We start from the raw sequence: 16,991 nt of genomic DNA, 5'->3' as shown, positions 1-16,991 counted from the left end.
GAGAGGAGTCATGCTGAGAACTGCTGGAAAATTACCAATGAATCTGACAATCCGAAAAGACCTTTAAGCACAAAATAACTTCAAAAACCTCTTTCCTGCCTCCTGCATAATGATTATGATTCTTTTCAAAAGAGAGAGATGGGTCATTTCATAAGAATAAGAATAGGCCTTGGTTAGTTTAGAACAGTTTTGTGGGTTTTTTTCGGTTTTAGGCAGAAATGCAACCTGTGCTCTGGTCAAGATGACTCACTTTGAATCTGAGTCAAGACTAAGACAGGATCTAGTTACGTTTCAGTCTAAGCTGAGACCAAAAGCAGTCAAATCAAAATCAAGATAAAGACTGAAGTGATTTTTTCAAGACAATGGCATTTAATTGGCAGGATACACTGCATATGATATGACTGCATTTCAATGATAGGCTAATAAATGTGGCTTAACTAATGTTATTTTCAAATTAAAGGAAAAACCCACCCTTGGATACTTGTATAATGTTAGATATCATCATTTGTGTTGTAATTAACTTTTTCGGTCTACCCACTTTCCCTCAACCTGCCTCATCTACTTCTGCTTCCCTTAGTAATTTCCCTTCATTTTCCAGAATGCCTTTTTACAACCTCCAGAGAACGGACGTGAACTTGTTGCTTTCAGCTGTAGAGAGAGCAACAGCGATAGAGTTAGCGATGGCATAGTAAGAGCAAGAGGGTGACATTTCCAGTTGAGAGTTGCACCTGTTATTCAAAACGCAACATGTCTTGCTGCTGCATTGCATTCTGGTCTATTGAAGCTACTGTCAGTGGAGAAATTGGTCTCTCTTCCTCTTCTACGATAGATTTCTCCCTGTATGACTGTTGAATGTCGGTGCAAAATGGCGGCTCTAGAAAGAAGCCCTCACTCTTTGATTCTGAGGGACTGAACGCAAAACCTGACGTTTACCGCTGATGTTTTAGATCGGTGAAACATTTTCTGCTATCAAACTCCATTGTAGCTGCACTGGAAATATCTCTATGAGACGTTACATCATCTACGTTTGGCCAGTTATCCGCAGGAATAAGAAAAATACACCACCAAACAACAAAGGGGGATAGAAATCTAACATTGTTAAAGAGTCTTAGGGTGGATTTTTCCTAACAAACAGAGCATGGCCAAAACTGAGACAAGACCAAGTCATGCGAGCCTTGTGCCCGGAGATAATTGAGGTTGAATCCCCCGCCTCTGGTGCCTCATGTGTTCCCCCCACTGGCACTGGATCGAATTTTACCAGAGCCTGTGCCAGATCTCTCCTGTGTCTCCCCTAATCTGCCTCCCTTGCGTCTTCCCCACTGTCTAAATATAGAATAAAAAACACTAAATGTGAGTGGACCACCCACTCTGCTTTAAAAAAAAACATAACCCAGAGACTGGACTTGAGAACGAGTACTACATCCCTGCAGGCTACCAGGCTTTGGACAGCTATACATGTAGGCAGCTATTCAATAATACAGTACACACTCAAAAACTGGGGTGTGTTTGTGATTGGCTTCAACCTGCATGTACAATTCCCTCCGGTGCCTTGAGAAACGACAGAGAGAAAACTTCAGTACAGTTCAATAAACCTCCTTTTCTATCAAATACACCCTTTTTGAATGTAGAATTAATACCAAGGTCTAACAAGCCAGGCTTCAACATCCAATTCAATTTTGTGGATCTGCAGAATTACAAGAACAAGTCTAGCTATAGAGTGTTCTTTAAAAATGAGATATCCACCATTTGAAAAAAGGCACAACTTCTCTTTTTAAAAATGCTTGATTAAACTAAATTCTGAGGGATAACAGCTAAGTCAGTAGTTGACAAAATAATTACAAAGTGGATCCTCAGTACTTTAGAGATACTGAATGATGGACTTCAGGTAATTATTTTTTTTTTCAGTGTGCAAGCATTTTGGAAATACACTCTTCAAATCAAATACACGTGATATTAATGGGTAGAAAGCATGACCCATCTCACTATTCCTGCTTAAAACATATTTTCGAATCTAAATGGATTCGCTCAATTTAAAATGTGTTTATCCAGCTGGTGTTGTGCGGCACGAGGCCACAGCCGCCTCATTATTATCAAGTTTCCCAGACAATGATCAAAACAGGCAAACCAAGCCCGTCAGCGAGGTTACATAAACAAACCTCAAAAAAACAGAAAAGAAAAAAAATTAAAATACAGAAAAAATGAAACAGCCAACCTGAGGATCAAAGGATTGCTTGAGGAAGACGTTAAAGGAAATTAAATTGTAGTCATACTGCATATCGCTGCATAAACGAAACTGCAATTTGGTATTTTTCCTCTTACTTCAATTTAAAGTACACATGCTCATTTATATGTTGAATTTAATGAACCATGGGCCCTGGAAATCTGCACAAAAAAAAAAACCAACCTATTGTGTATTTTCAACAATACACAAGCGTCAATGAGACAAAAAACATTATTGTCTTCCTACTAGAAAAACTTTTTGCATGTACTTTTCATCTGACAACGGTGATATAAAAGCAGATATTTAGCATCAATGAACATATAATTAAACAGGTAATAATGTAACAACTTGGTGTTGCACTGCTGCTGATTATTCAACCATTAAGCTAATTTGCCTGGTCCTAACCAGACTCTTTGACCCGAGTCTGGGGACTTTCTTTGATGTTGTGTACAGCGATTGTGTCACCATTGAGGAGGCAGGTGTTGTTGTGATTGGAGCATTTTCTTTCCTATTCGTGTTGTTATTCAGTGAGTCGAACCCCTGAACCCCTCCGTCCTCTAGGGGGCGATGTTCAGCTGACAGAACAACAAAAAACAACGAGCTAGACCCCCATCCAGCCGTAGCTCATTTTCCGCTGCTTGGTCCAGACGATGGTCATCAATATTAAAATAATAGGTAAATTCCATGTGCTTAGAAATGTAATGATGATGCCTACCTTCGTTTGAGTGACATATCTGGCAACCAATTAAATTTAGATCTCAAAGGTCGAGCGCGGTCCAATTAGAGCCCATTGTTCAGCTCCGTCTCAGGTTTCTACACCGTCACCTTCCAGCTACAGCCGGATGGGAGGTCTAACTCGCTGGGCTAAATTCTGCTGTGATTAACATAAGAATAGAGGGTGGTGAGGGAAGGTAAAGCTTGTCTGATGACCTGCGGTGCACTGGAGCAGCCCACTGTGACACTAACTGCACTAATTAAGGATTAACTAATATAAGGCCAAATGAACCCGTTTCCACTTCTAATTGAATCTGAGTGTGAATCTTTCTAGGAAAAGAAAAAAAAAAACAGCCTAAATTTTAATTCTATTGCTTATTGAGTAGTTTACCTTCTCTTTTTAGGGCCTTTTTAAAGTTAGTAACCTTTAGAAGTGGAGCGCTGCTCATGTAAAATTCAAACAGCCTTGAAGCGGACTGTGTCTGTCAGTGTCTGTTTGTATCCATGACGCCATGTGGGCCTACCTGGGAGACAGGATTCGTGGACATTTTGACACGTTGTTGAAACAGCACACTCAGAATGCGATTCTGCTGCTCCAAGTCAAACACACGTGTCCGGAGCTTCACACATTCCTCTTTCAGGTCCTGGAGACACCCCGAAAAAAGAGACAAGTAAGCAAGTGACTCTACAACTGACTGTGACCTTTTCAAAGAACTACATGTGTATCACAGTTGAATTTAATAGCTACAGAATATTGTATTCATGCAAGATATAAATGCTCTAAATCCTCTTTAAACTATGCGGAGGGAACCAAAATTGATTATAGGCATATTTCTCGTGCTTCCTCTCATGACAATTATTGTTTCAATTAGAAAACATTTAAAGGTGCTTTGTCTAGCATTTGCAAACATCAATATATCATCAGCAAATTAATTGTAATACCATGGTGGAGGCGATTGGGAGCATCTATCTCGCACCAGTAGTATTGTTAGTGCTTGTGTTTGTCAAAATTAAGACCACATTTCCCATAAACCGCATTGCTTTCTGTTGCAAACAGGATGCGGCAACTTGTCCGCACCTCCCTGATGTCATTCCAGGTACGTTTGTTTTCTCTTTGGCTTTACTGAAGAGGATAAACATGTTGTAAGTGATTTTTCCATCGGAACATTCACTCCTTTCACCATCTGCCGCTGCCAGAAACTCTGAAAGCTTTAGCTCTGTTTGCTCTGGAAGAACAGCTTCTCTTTCCTGTTTTGTGCCGTAAAGCAGTCCAGCAGATTTCCCTCCAAATCTGACTCAGCGGTCCACAATATAAAATGTAGTGTAGAGGCTGGTAAAGGCTGCCAACTATACTAATGTCTCAAAATTAATGTGGTAATGATTTATATGTTAAAATGCTACACAACACTAGTACTACACAGCTTTAACCACAAAAACCCTCACTGATAATTTAGACTTTCTTTTGCCGCAGTTTGATGAGGCAGGACGTTTACTGTTGATCATTCTTTACATCGCTGACACGCAGCCGCTCATCGCTGTGACAGTCATCATTTCTCTGATCGATTGTAATGGCTGACTGGATTAATGAAGCTTCAATACTACACAGACAAAGACAAACCTTCTGCGTGAGGAGCGCTTGGACCACCTGATTCGCCACCTTGAAGAGAGACAGGGAAAGAGAAGTGAAATATGTTAAAACAATCTTTTATTTTATCAAACATCTGCGCAACAGGTGAGGCTCGAATATGTGGCTGATTGGTCTGAAAAATGAGTCTGGTTATTATCTTTCAATGGATCATATTTCACTAATTTCTGTGGATGTTTGGCATGCAGAGAAACCATAAAATAATCTAAAAATAAGATAAATAATTCCGTATAAACATAGAGAATCTTGTATGTTTTATTCATCCTTTCTTATTTCTCCTGTCTTTTACTCTTTTACTCACTATTATTGCCAATCTAGAGCTGTGTGAGTGCGAGTTTGAGTGCGAGTTGCTGTTTTAAGAGAAATTGACCAAATGTTGCATCACAGAGTCAAATTTAGTAATGCAATTGCCTGCAGTCAGTGTATCTAACTGGATCTTCTGACATGTTGTTGAGAGCGTATGGGTATTAGAAACTCGAGGCGAAAGTACATAAGTATAAACAAATACAAAAGCTGCAGCAGGAGAAATTGACCTCACTTGTGCTTTTTCTCTTCTATGTTTTCAAGTCTTCATAGATAAAGGAGATGATGAAGAAATTTCAGTTTAGTTTACTTTTTATTCCGGATTTCAAAAGAAAAAGCATAATCTGAAATGTGGGTTTTCCCGGGTTATTTTGATATTTGAAGGGAAAGCATGCATTATACCTTGAAATTGCAATAATAAATACGTTTCCACTTTTTTTGTGTGCTGCAAAATGATTTCCCTCCACCTCTTTCATCTATCTGTCAGAAACACTCGCCTCAGCTCATTCAGACCATGACAGGTAGCATTCTGAACGCTCGCCCGAAAAAGACCCATGTGCATAATCATAACTCTCAAAAGCAGAAGAAGAGAAATTAATCCCGCAGCAGCAACTCTGAAATTTCTGTCCTCAACCAGAATTCTTTAAATTCTCACGGGGGCAGCGATCTCCATGGTAACAAGCCCATTAGTGGAAAAAAAACAGTGGAGATGGAGGATAGATGGAGAGACAATCTAACAGTTGTGAGGAAGGGAAGAAGAGGGAAGAAGGAGTGCAGTAGGAGTCGTTCCTCCTGGGCAGGGAGGCTCGCTCCTCCACTCAAACCTGCTCTCCTTCCCAAATCGCCCACAGCTCTATTGTCTGTCTGCTTCAATTAGAGATGTATACTTCTCTGGGCTTTTCCTCTATGGACCTCGCTAACTCTATAGATAATAGTGTGTGTGTGTGTGCGAGTGTGTGCGCGCGTTAGCTTAGAAACTGATAGTCATCTCAGATTCTTGTCTGGGGCCTCAGATAACTCCGTCTGTCTGTCTCTGGCGGCCTAAAGTTTAAATCAGGTATCGATGGAGGATTCCGCATAATTAGCTTCCTAACTTTTGTTGATTTTCACGTTTTCACCTCAGTTGAAGGATTTATATTGTCTTTTACGGGTTGATAAAATTCTACCATTCTTGGGTTTATAAGACCCTTTAAAACCTCATTGAATAAACTCAAAAATGCATGGTGGCCAAGGCTGCTAGCATTGGAGATATGAGGTTTTCACCGAACAGCGACGATATTGTATATGGTGACAAGGTAAGGGCTAAGACTGACGGGATAGAATCAGAAAGGGTACAGACAATTTCCAATAGAATACAATAGAAACTTCTTTATTGTCCACACATGGAACTTTTCCTTTGGCTTTACTATAGCAGAATAAAAAAAATAGACAAGATACAATAAATACATCATGAAACGCCACATGATTCAGGGACCACCAATTGTTTAAAGTCACACTGAAATGAAAACTGACTTTTTCATACCATATACCTATTGGACAATTTATATATTCTATTTGACAAAAAAATGACATAAATATCATTTTCTTGTATTTTTATATCAAAATGGCGTTACTTTGACATCATTGTGTACCAGGAGACAACATAAAAATTCCAACCAATAAAACATCACAGATTTTTTTCTCTCTCTCCCTAATTGATCTCCCATTGGTTTAGACTTCTGAATGATCCCCCCCTGCGTTTTGTCCCGCCCCAATATCCTGTTTCAACAGGAAATACATCACATTGAGGAAGCAAGATGCTCCCAAAATGCAGTTTCATTGTGACTTTAAGGTTTGTGTGCATGTGAAAGTGCTGTATAGAGGAAATAGTCTCACTCACCTCGTCCAGACAGCGTTCATACTGCTTCCTCTGGTTATCGTTTTCCATCGACAGAGCAGAGTTCTCCGCCTGTAGAGGCAAAACACCAACAGGTAAACAGAACATATCACTTTTGGATATGCTGCTGTATCATTATCAAAATATAATGCAGCAAACTTGACTAAGCATCCGCTGCACGTAACTTGGCCGTGAGATTCCAGTTCAAACAAACTTGAGTGATTAATATAAGCTTTTGATCCTATTAACTCTTCTTTGGAAAGTAGCCTAACAACATTTTGACATGAGATAAATGCCCAAAACTTCTCTTTTTTTCCCCCTTGATGAGTTGCAAAAGTTACACCCCATCCTCCTAGATAGATAGATAGATAGATAGATAGATGCTTCACAAATCAATGTGTGGATATTGGAGAACCAAACCTTCTACATAATGCCAGTGACAAAGCATCAATTTGTCATTAAAGAAAATTTTATTCTAGTAGCGGAAAGCATCTTCTGCCTCACACATTCAATAGCGGTCAGCTTTGATCCAGAGACCGTCTCCCCGGGGGAACTGTTGATTTGAAGTCTCCCAGGAGAAGGATGCCGCTAAATGCACAATGCTATAAATTTCAGGTGTCCAAACTTCACTCTGCAGATCCTCCCAGCGTCTGTGAGCCTGACTTTAAGGTACCGCAGGTGTAATTCAATTACCAATAGAGGTTTTTGCCCATCAGGGAACAGAATCCATTCCGGGAACTCAGGAGGTGACTTTCCACTGAAATGATTAATCCAGTAAATCTTAGCTACCTAAACTGAGCCTGTTGTCAACGAACTCGCCTGGACAACAACTTTGCAGAAAACCACAGGAGCGGATCACAGAAGGGAACAACCGGCCTTCCAGGAACCGCTTGCCTCTCGCTTGTTCCACATTTTCTGCATCGTCTGCAAACTAACCGAGGGCTATACGGCCAATGGAAATCACGACAGTATATTACCTGGTTCAGTAGCACTGCTTGGATAAAATGGCGCCCATTAATTTCCCCGAGACTGGTCATATTAATCCACACTAGAGCATGGAGAGTTCTGACTTAGTCTTTTCTTAGGAAGGACACCTCAGGACAGTGGGTGTTTGAAAGGCCACGGCTTGGCCTGGAGGCACGGAGGCTGCCAGACCGGCCGGCTAAAGGTCAGGGAGATCCAAGTTATGAGCCTGAACTTTAAGTGCTTGAGCCTTATAAAATATGTGTTGTGTGGGCCTACATCTGCTATCGATGTGATGGTACTTCACCTTTACAAATGAGCTTTATTGATTTACACATTATACATTGCCAAAAAAATAAAAAAAAAAATCAATTTTAGCAAGTCACCTCTTAATCTTCATCTAATCAGGCTTAACATCTTAGATTCCCTAAAATAAAAAAAGGGAAAAAATCTGCCAATTTCACTTCTTTCCAATGCTATTCAACACTTATATTTAAAAAAATTTTTTTTTTCCTATTTTTTGTCCTATTTTAGGATAATGTGCCATGTCTCAAAAGTATTCTCACCCCATTGGTATTTTCTTTTTTCACTTATTTTAAGAAAAAACAACATTTTAAGACAGAATACAAAAATAAATCACTTGTTAAGATGGACATTTTTTGCAGTGTGCCAAATTATCGCCGTGCTCCTGTCTTCCTAGTTCTTCTACAGTAGTTGACATGATTGATCTGCAGCAAGCGTCTCATCAAACAGTGCATTAGTCTTAATTGTCAGATTCCGCCGCAAATGATTTTCGGTTGAGGAGAGTCGGGGTTCCTCTTCAGTCAGAGAGCACAGCCAGCTCTGTCTATGTTTACTTATTTATCCTCTCACTTTTATTTGTGGGTCTTGGAGCAAATTGTTCATGGTAGATTATATGGAAGGCCCCCAAGTGTGCCGTAATGGCTGGAAAGTAGTTTCAAACTAAATGGAAAACCCGTAATGTTCCTCCGCTTCAGCCTTAAAGTTTAATTACAAACGTGGATTAAAATAAAGGCAGCCACCATGAAGAGGCAACGGCTTGAAAGATGCAAAATATACTCCATTAGGGTCTACAAAGTAGACAAGGAAATTGATGTAATTTAAGGCGCCAGTTTATCTAAGCCATCACCGCTAATGAGTGGTTATGCCTGCATTCTTAAATAGACACGCAGAGAAAAAATATAGCACTGAATTATGTGAACCAGGCTTTTGATGGATCACTATATTTTCAGTAATTCAGCAAGGATCCATGCTGTTCATTATCTGAGCCTGCACCCAATCATCATCATCACCTTATCAAGACACAGGGTGTGATGTTAAAGCTTTTAAATGGCATCTAAATTTAAATATTTTAAATGTGCCTGTAATTGACCAAAAGTATTTGCTTGTGTGTCAGTTTCAGTATAGCTCCATGCTATAAGATGAGGATCTATGAATATTTTTTTGTGCCACAGTGCTTTATGAATTCTCCACATTTGTTATCTAGTTGTCCAGAGATCGTATTACATTACCGAGTTTAAGTCCCTAAACCAGGTTTTGGCTGTAAATAAGACCGTGCTTAAGAAAGGGCAATCATGGTTGAATAATATACAACTGAAGAATATAGAAAGATTAATCACAACAGCTAAAACTAATTCATGTTCACTGAGTGCTTCACTGCACTTAAATTGAAAATCCACCTTTAAAACAAAGTTTACCTATATGATTCCCACACATCTTGGATTTATTAGGTGCGTGAGAGGAGCCGCTCTGTGTGTGTTCGTTTGTTGGGGTGTAAATCTTTTGGAATTACGGTCTGCACTGTTGCTGCATGAGAGAAATCCAGTGTGCCCTCGTACACCAGGCAGTACGGTAGAGGTCAAACAAGCATCAACCAACTGGAGGCTGGTGGCTGAACATCCACAAACCAGGAGATAGTTTAGTGATTTTCTAACTACAGTGAGTGGCTAAGGCCGTGGTTACACCGGTCTTTTCAATGCGACTTCAGCAATCTGAACTGTCAGATCGGATCTCAGATCAGGTCGCATTGATGTGTCCTCACATGACACTTGTATGCGAGCTCTGTGGTCAGATACGAGATCGGATTTGTTTTTCCCCGCGCAATATTATAATCAAGAAACATGTCGCTGTTTGCAAGACGAGCTCTTTTTTTTTTTTTCTGCATTTTTAGCAGTAGAACTCACAGGCAGCAGTTGTTGAGGAGAGAGCAGAGTGGCTGAGTAACTTTCGTATGAGGAAACTTTCGTACTTTCGACTTTGTATGCTTCCCGCTTCGAGATTAAGCGGCAAAACACTCACCTTAGAGCCTCAGAGTGTAAAAGGACGGCCGTGGCACACATCAATGGGGGCGTGGTAAATTAATAATGGCGTTGCTTGCGATATCCAGATTGTGGCCGGATTTATGTCTGCACACAACTGAGATCCCATAGAAATGCGAGCCAGGCCGTCTCAGAATGTGGATTCAGATCAGATCTCAACGCAGCCAAGATCTGATCTGGGAGCGTACACAGCTGACAGTTAATGCGAGCTGCCGTGATTGGACGCGCCAAGTCGCACTGAAAACAGGTGTAACCACGGCCTAAAAGAATCATAGACCAAGACATATAACTCTTGTGTTGACTTAGTTACAACAACAGTGTGTTACCACGGCACTTTGGTGTCAACAGGTGTTGTTTTTAAAGTCAGCGTCGTTTCACTCACTCCAGTCTTGCATACTCCACCCCATTCCCCCCAAAGACCGCAGCGGCAACATGAATTCTGTTTTTGGGGTGTATTTCCCCTTTAAGGTATGCTGTGCAGTGGATGTAACAGTGTGATCAATAATGCCTGTCTGAGACCTCTCAACAGATGGTACGTCCTATTACCTTTCTGCGGGGAAGGTGTGAAAGAGAGGAACATTCACTGGAACACTGACTCCAAATGTTAACTACCCTGTCAGCATTTTAATTATCGCCTCCTGGAGATGAATAAGTCCCTGTTCTGCTGCTGTTTCTTTGCCCCTGAAGAGTCTTCTCCAACCAAATGCGCTGTCTTTTTCTGTAATATTCCTAGATGGATAGAGGTACGATGAAACGGTAATTGTGCTTGTTTATTTGTCATCTACATGTGTTTCCAAATGAGGCAACCACACAGATTCAGCTGCTATTCATGAATGGCACATGGCTGTATTTACTTATAAACATAATTGAGAGTTATGAGAGTATTTCTGACAAGGTAATGCTTTTGCGTTTCATATGAATATATACGTATAAATGACATTTTTCATGCTCCAATGTTCTAGAGGAACTGAACAGGTATTTTATCTTGGATTTTCCTAATGATTTAAGCAAGCCTAGCCCCCAGCTAGTTTAAACAACACATAAAACAGTCTGAAAAATAGCAATTTGAAACAAGGGAAAGAGAGAACAACGTGAGTTTCAATTTATTGATCAGCATGACAACTCAGGGATTAAAAAGTCAACCATGGATAAAACTAATGGGGGTTGGAGTGAACTAAGACAGCGTGTCATCTCCTTAGCCGCCTCAGGCCTATTAGATCCTCCAGGAACAAGAAAGAAACAGAAACTGGTCAGGTGGGCTAGTGGTTAGACAGATCATCCTGTAACCAGCAGGTCACATGTTCGATACCTGGAATAACCAGTGTGTCAAAGTGTCCTGGAGTAAGACACTGCCCACTTATTGTAAATCTCTCTGGATATCAAGTGAAATGCAGATTTAGATGAAACAAAAGGTACTATACCTTCAATTTATTGATCAGTATGTGAGAGATCATGGCTAAAAAGAGGGATGGGGAATGGGAAAGTGGTGAGAAAAGAGAGATGGGATGGGGAGGGGTAGGAAGCGGACCATGCAGCGGACTTTACCTCCAGGGCTCTGAGTCGCTCTAGAAGGGGCTTGGTGTCATTTGAATTTTCCTCCGATCCACCGCCGGCCTGCGGCGAGCCGAGCCGCTCCGCTGTGGGAGTGGGACCCTCCAGACTGTCCTGCTGCTTCCACATTTCCTCCAGGAGTTTGTCCTGGAACGCAGTGAGAGGATCAAAGATGCAGAACTTCAAGTAAAAAATAATTGCGTTTTAACATGAAATAGCCAAGGTGTGCCTTGGATTTTCTCTTCTCTTTTCTTGACAAAAAAATATTTGTTGGCTGATTCTCCATATTCTCCATATGATAACATTCACCTATTTAGCAATTTGTCATACCTTTATATCAAAATCCCATTTCTTTTACTTCCCTGGAAAACCCTCCCATCGTATTGAATCTGCAACTTCACGACTGTCAAAGTGGCACAAGTGGCAATATGAGAAGGTGGTGCATTTTTGGGTGTTTGTCCCCCTGTTTCCTTTTGTTATAAGACACCATGGCTGCATCCCGGTAACTAGAATTTGTGACAGCTCAAGATTATGAGTAAAGCATTTCACAGCGGATTGCTTCACCAACAAAACAGAGTATGCAATGTGCTTCAATGACTTTCTCTTTAAATGTTTGCTATGGTGCAACTTGCCCACTTTTGAACAATCCCTCCCTGCGTTACATCCCTCTCCAACATCCTGTTTCAACTGGAAATATGTCAAATTATGGAAGCAAGACACCATCGAAATGCCGATTCCTTGTGACTTTAAAGGATAATGCTGGTGTTTTTGTGCCAATCCTCTAGGTATCCCCTCTCCTTTCCATTATTCCTGCTGGTGTCTGCACACAATCAGCGTAGTTGGAGATATCAAGGCTCATTTTCCTCCCTTCAGAAGCGGCTATTTTCTGCCATTCAATCTTGCACACAGTGTGAAAACCAACTTCCACAGACTTGAAAATTGCCCGAGCTAGATAATCCATCACAGTAAACATGAAGCCTTAATTTGGTTTTGTGAAAGTTTTCTATATTATCAATATTTCATTGTGCCCACATTGAGCGTTTTCATATCAGTGCGCACATTACGTTATGCTCTGCTTGCTGTCAATCACCTGACACCCACAGGAAGAAAGAAATAATCCCTCAAAAACACATTGCCTTACAAACTTTATTGTCACATCCGTGTCTTCTTACTTTGGGCTTCTTTGTTAGGCGTGACAGCGGTTAATTTCAAGCTAGGTTTGACACTGTTAAGTTTGTATATTAAAAACAACGAAAAACAAGTAAACGTTGGAAAATCTAATTTCATACAGCGCGCATTGCAAAATGATTGGGGAAATATAAACAAGACATACAGTAGCAAGAAGTAAATGGTCTGTAACTCTAAATTACATCGGTGTTCTCGTTGAACCAGGTGGATTTTCTGCGTCGACTGGAAGAATTGTTTGGATGCATAAAGCTCAGTGGAACATGATGATTTCCAGTTTCCTTCCTCAACCAGGCGGATAATCACTATCAGCTGAATGGAGGTATTGTCTGGATGCATAATGATCAGTTCAGGCAGTGGGACGCATGATATACAATATGCTGTGTGTATGCTCATACGGTACTATAGATGCACTTTATTAAAAAGTGCAACACACTGTAAAGTTTGTGTTTATTATGCTTCCATATTGTGGAGTGTGATTCATTTTGTATGCTTTTTTTTTAAACAGGAGATGTTTTGTCCTTGTCTTTTATCCAAATTCATACTATTTTTGTTGATATTGATATTCTAATATCATTAATTTGCTACAGTCATTCCATTTCATTCGTTTAATTCCATTTTATTCTAATGTTTTATTTTACTTGACTCGCCACCGGCTCTCTTCATACTCGTTAGCATCGACTGCACAAGATGAGACAATGAGGTGTTTGTTTGCCTGGTGTTTATTGACCCGTAATGCAGGTTTGCATGATTTACCATTTTGCATTTAACGATTATTGTAAAATATCAGAGACCAAATGTTAAAAAGCCCTTCAGAAGAAACATATAAGAAGTACGACAGGCAAGCAAAGGCATAAAAAGAGGGGGGAAAAATAGATAGGGTTGAGTTACATAAGACCTCAGACTAATTAGAATGTATTATGAATTATGAGACTTATTTGCATTTGTTATATGGTTCATTAGTTCTTATGTCTTGCACATTCACCCACAGCAGCACTACCCATAAATTGCATTTCATGAGAGCTGAAGATCTAAAGTGTGTGTGCGTGTGTGTACGTATGTGTGTGTGTGTGTGTGTGTGTGTGTGTGTGTGTGTGCGTGTATAAAACAGAGGAGAGTGAGGCAGGGTGGGATGCGGGGGTGTGAGGGTGTGGGTGGCGGTTTACAAACTGTCATGGCTAAAAATCGATTAAGGTGCATCACATTGAAAGTTTTGGAAACCACGCCAAACTCAGTCTGTACGGTCTGCAGGGGAGAATTGCTCTCTCATAAATACCTAGATATACATTATACACTACACAAGAAAACACAATAATCCTGCCACTTACTCTCTAATCCTCGCAAAGCATATTATAAATTTGAATGCTGACTAGGAACAAGAAGCCATAATGCGAAAAAGACTTTGAAATTAATTCCACGGTGAGATCAATAGTATATCTAATGCTAAATCTTCTCTGGGGTTTTGCTAAAGTGTTGTTTCTGCAATAATTCTGCAATTTGGATAATACAAAGTAAAAGAATCAATTGCTCCCATATTTTCTTATTACAGTTCTGTATTGGCTTAGTGCAAAATAAAAAATAAAATGGGTGCTCTAAAGACAGTTCCACATAATCCTTTAGGTCGATTCAGAACAATTTCACTTCAAAGTTTGCAGACCAGATCTAAGTTGATTCAAATAGGGGGTAAGCATCACTTTGTGTTAAAATCACTCTAAAGCAACCAAACAAAACAACTTTTTTCTGAATTCCACTAGTTCCTAGTTCAGAGGTGTGACCAAGTCAATTTTGCTCAAGTCCCAAGTCAGTCTCAAGTCTTGAGGCACAAGTCTCAAGTCAAGTTCCAAGTCTAAATGTCGATTACCAAGTCAAGTTTAAGTCAAGTCCATGTCATTAATGTCAAGTCTAAAGTCTAAATGTAGAACAGCAAGTCAAGTCAGAACAAATCAAGAGTCCAGTATCAATTTAATATCTTAAAGAAAACTAAATATCTAGGACTTTTCAATGCAATATGGTTTTAATAGGATAAAAACTTGGTAAGAGCATCATGAGTTTGATTTCTATAATCGGTTTCAACTTCAATAAATTCAATAATTAAATTCAATCATTCCATACAAATTCAGAAAACAGAATTTAAATTCAGTCGTCTGGTGGAACAAATCTCATCACTTTCAATCTAAGATCTCAAGTCAAGACTTTAGAAACCTTTTCAAGTCATCAAAGTACAAATCAGAGTCAAGTCCCAAGTCACCAGAACCAAAGTCTTATCTTCATGCTTCAAGTCAAGTCTCAAGCAATTAAAATTGTGACTCGAATCAAAGTCATGTGACTCGAGTCCCCACCTCTGTCTCCTGTTGTACCTTGTATGCTTTCATGAGGTCCAGTGGATCCACGCTGGGGCCTTCCAGTGAGTCCTGGTTCTGTAGTAGCGTTCGCACCGTCTCCTCCATGCTGCGTTCAAAAGAAAACAAACTGGTCACAATATAATCCACTGAATGGGTTTCTCTTCATCTTCTCAATTCATCTTCCAACAGGGATAATAGTTGTCTTAATCAACAGTTTACTCTGAAACCATTGTAAGTAATAGTTTTTGACAAGGTGGAGGCTCAAACTGAACGGTGGAATTAATAATGGCTGAGGTACAACGCAATTTTCCCAGTCCAGTGGATACAGTAATGAAGTTTGCTAATTGGATGCAAAGGTATGGAATTGTTGGAATATGAAGCTGATGGACCAACTGATGGAGGCTCCTAGGTTAAAGGGCTATTCCACGTTTATAGAATATTTTCACATTGTAGCATTCACACTGTCTGGATATGAGATTATGAGATGTGGCCACTGCCAGTGTTCAGGCTTTTTCCCCACATCCATTCACTTGCATAAGTTTTCTGTGTGGTGATGTAACAGAATTATGAATATAGACTACAAAGATTACATAAACAACTGCCTCATTACCAACAAATTACCCATTACTCAGCTGTGCTCTGTTATTTTCTTCTGTAGGCTACTGATCCATTGCGTCCAAATTCAACACTTTCTTGAGATGAATAACATTTCCTGAATTAATAATAAGATTTCCAAACACCCATAATACTCCGGCTGACATTTGTTCAAACGGCTTCCACTAAATCGGTGCGGTCTTGCTTTCTGATTTGTAATTGTTTTCCCTCGGAGCTGTGTATGCTTGAAAGACACTGACCGTGTTCCCCATAATGTCGTACGCAGTGACATTTTGCCCTGTCACTTCCACAGTAACTGTTTTCCCTTGTCTGATGCGAGCGGCGCAGCCATTAGCACAAGCCCTGCTGACTGTGACCGCGCCACCGGCAGTCCTGCCCAAACTCACTGCCACTGACCTGAAACACTCCCAGCAGGGGGGCGGGTTAATGAGTAGGCTCTGCTTTGACTTTGACAACAGCAAATGGCAAACTGACTCATTTGATGTCAGCGAAATGCGAATATGTGCGTTTAAAAGGCCAGATGTGAAGCGAGGATGTCGTCCCGTGCTGCTGGAAGGGTCGAGGAGAGGCGACGCTGTCACGGTTGACGGTTCGATTCCCACCGGGAACCCGCCATGCTAAAAGTGCATGCGCTCGCGGTACTGTGAGGCGCGTTGGATATAAAAGCGTCCGCCAAATGGAATATGTTATGAAACTTTAAAATCGTGCATGACTAACTGCATAAGTTACTGCGTTGCTCAGTCAAATGTTTGTGTTTAAATGTTAAAAATACTATAATTAGTTGTGATTGGACAGGATAAAATCCAGTAATGCGCTTCATGCTGGATTTGTTCCAGATTCCCTGTGAAATATTTGTCCATACACAGATAAGCTGCATGTCAATCAACAGCTGTGGGGAGGAGAAGTAATGTTGTGTTGATAGAAAGCAGCTCACACAGAATGAGGTGCCACTAATCACAATTACTCTAATTATTATTCTTATTATAAGCAGTAGTTGTATTGGTAGTAGTAGTAGTATTAGTATTAGTATTAGTGTTATAAACAGTAGTAGGCTATAAAAAGGTCTTAACTATACTTTCCCTATGTTGATATTTACTTCACCTACACACTGCTGATTTTCTGTCCTCTTCACCCTCTTATAATTCACCCTCTTATAATAACTTTATTTGCATAGGACTTTTCTAAAAAATAATGTTTACAAAGTGCTTTACATACAATAAAACAAAGAGACAGTGAT

General features: G+C 40.2%; 1 protein-coding gene across 3 annotated transcripts in view; it reads right to left on the bottom strand.

Annotated features, from left to right (window-relative positions):
• The window catches only part of LOC139926539 (nck-associated protein 5-like), a 68,478-nt gene that overhangs the window by 30,955 nt on the left and 20,532 nt on the right, over positions 1 to 16,991 (bottom strand). For all 3 annotated transcript variants that reach the window (XM_071918289.2, XM_078286108.1, XM_078286109.1), the window contains exons 3-7: positions 15,155 to 15,245; positions 11,607 to 11,759; positions 6,763 to 6,831; positions 4,554 to 4,592; positions 3,460 to 3,579 (exon numbers count right to left, since the gene is read on the bottom strand). In XM_071918289.2, coding sequence (XP_071774390.2) covers positions 3,460 to 3,579; positions 4,554 to 4,592; positions 6,763 to 6,831; positions 11,607 to 11,759; positions 15,155 to 15,245 — 472 coding nt within the window. The remainder of the gene's footprint in view (positions 1 to 3,459; positions 3,580 to 4,553; positions 4,593 to 6,762; positions 6,832 to 11,606; positions 11,760 to 15,154; positions 15,246 to 16,991) is intronic.

Source organism: Centroberyx gerrardi, chromosome 10 (assembly GCF_048128805.1).
Source record: "Centroberyx gerrardi isolate f3 chromosome 10, fCenGer3.hap1.cur.20231027, whole genome shotgun sequence".
NCBI classification, from domain to species: Eukaryota; Metazoa; Chordata; class Actinopteri; order Beryciformes; family Berycidae; genus Centroberyx; species Centroberyx gerrardi.
Note: the sequence above shows the minus strand (reverse complement) of the source record. Positions and strands in the feature narration are given on the sequence as shown.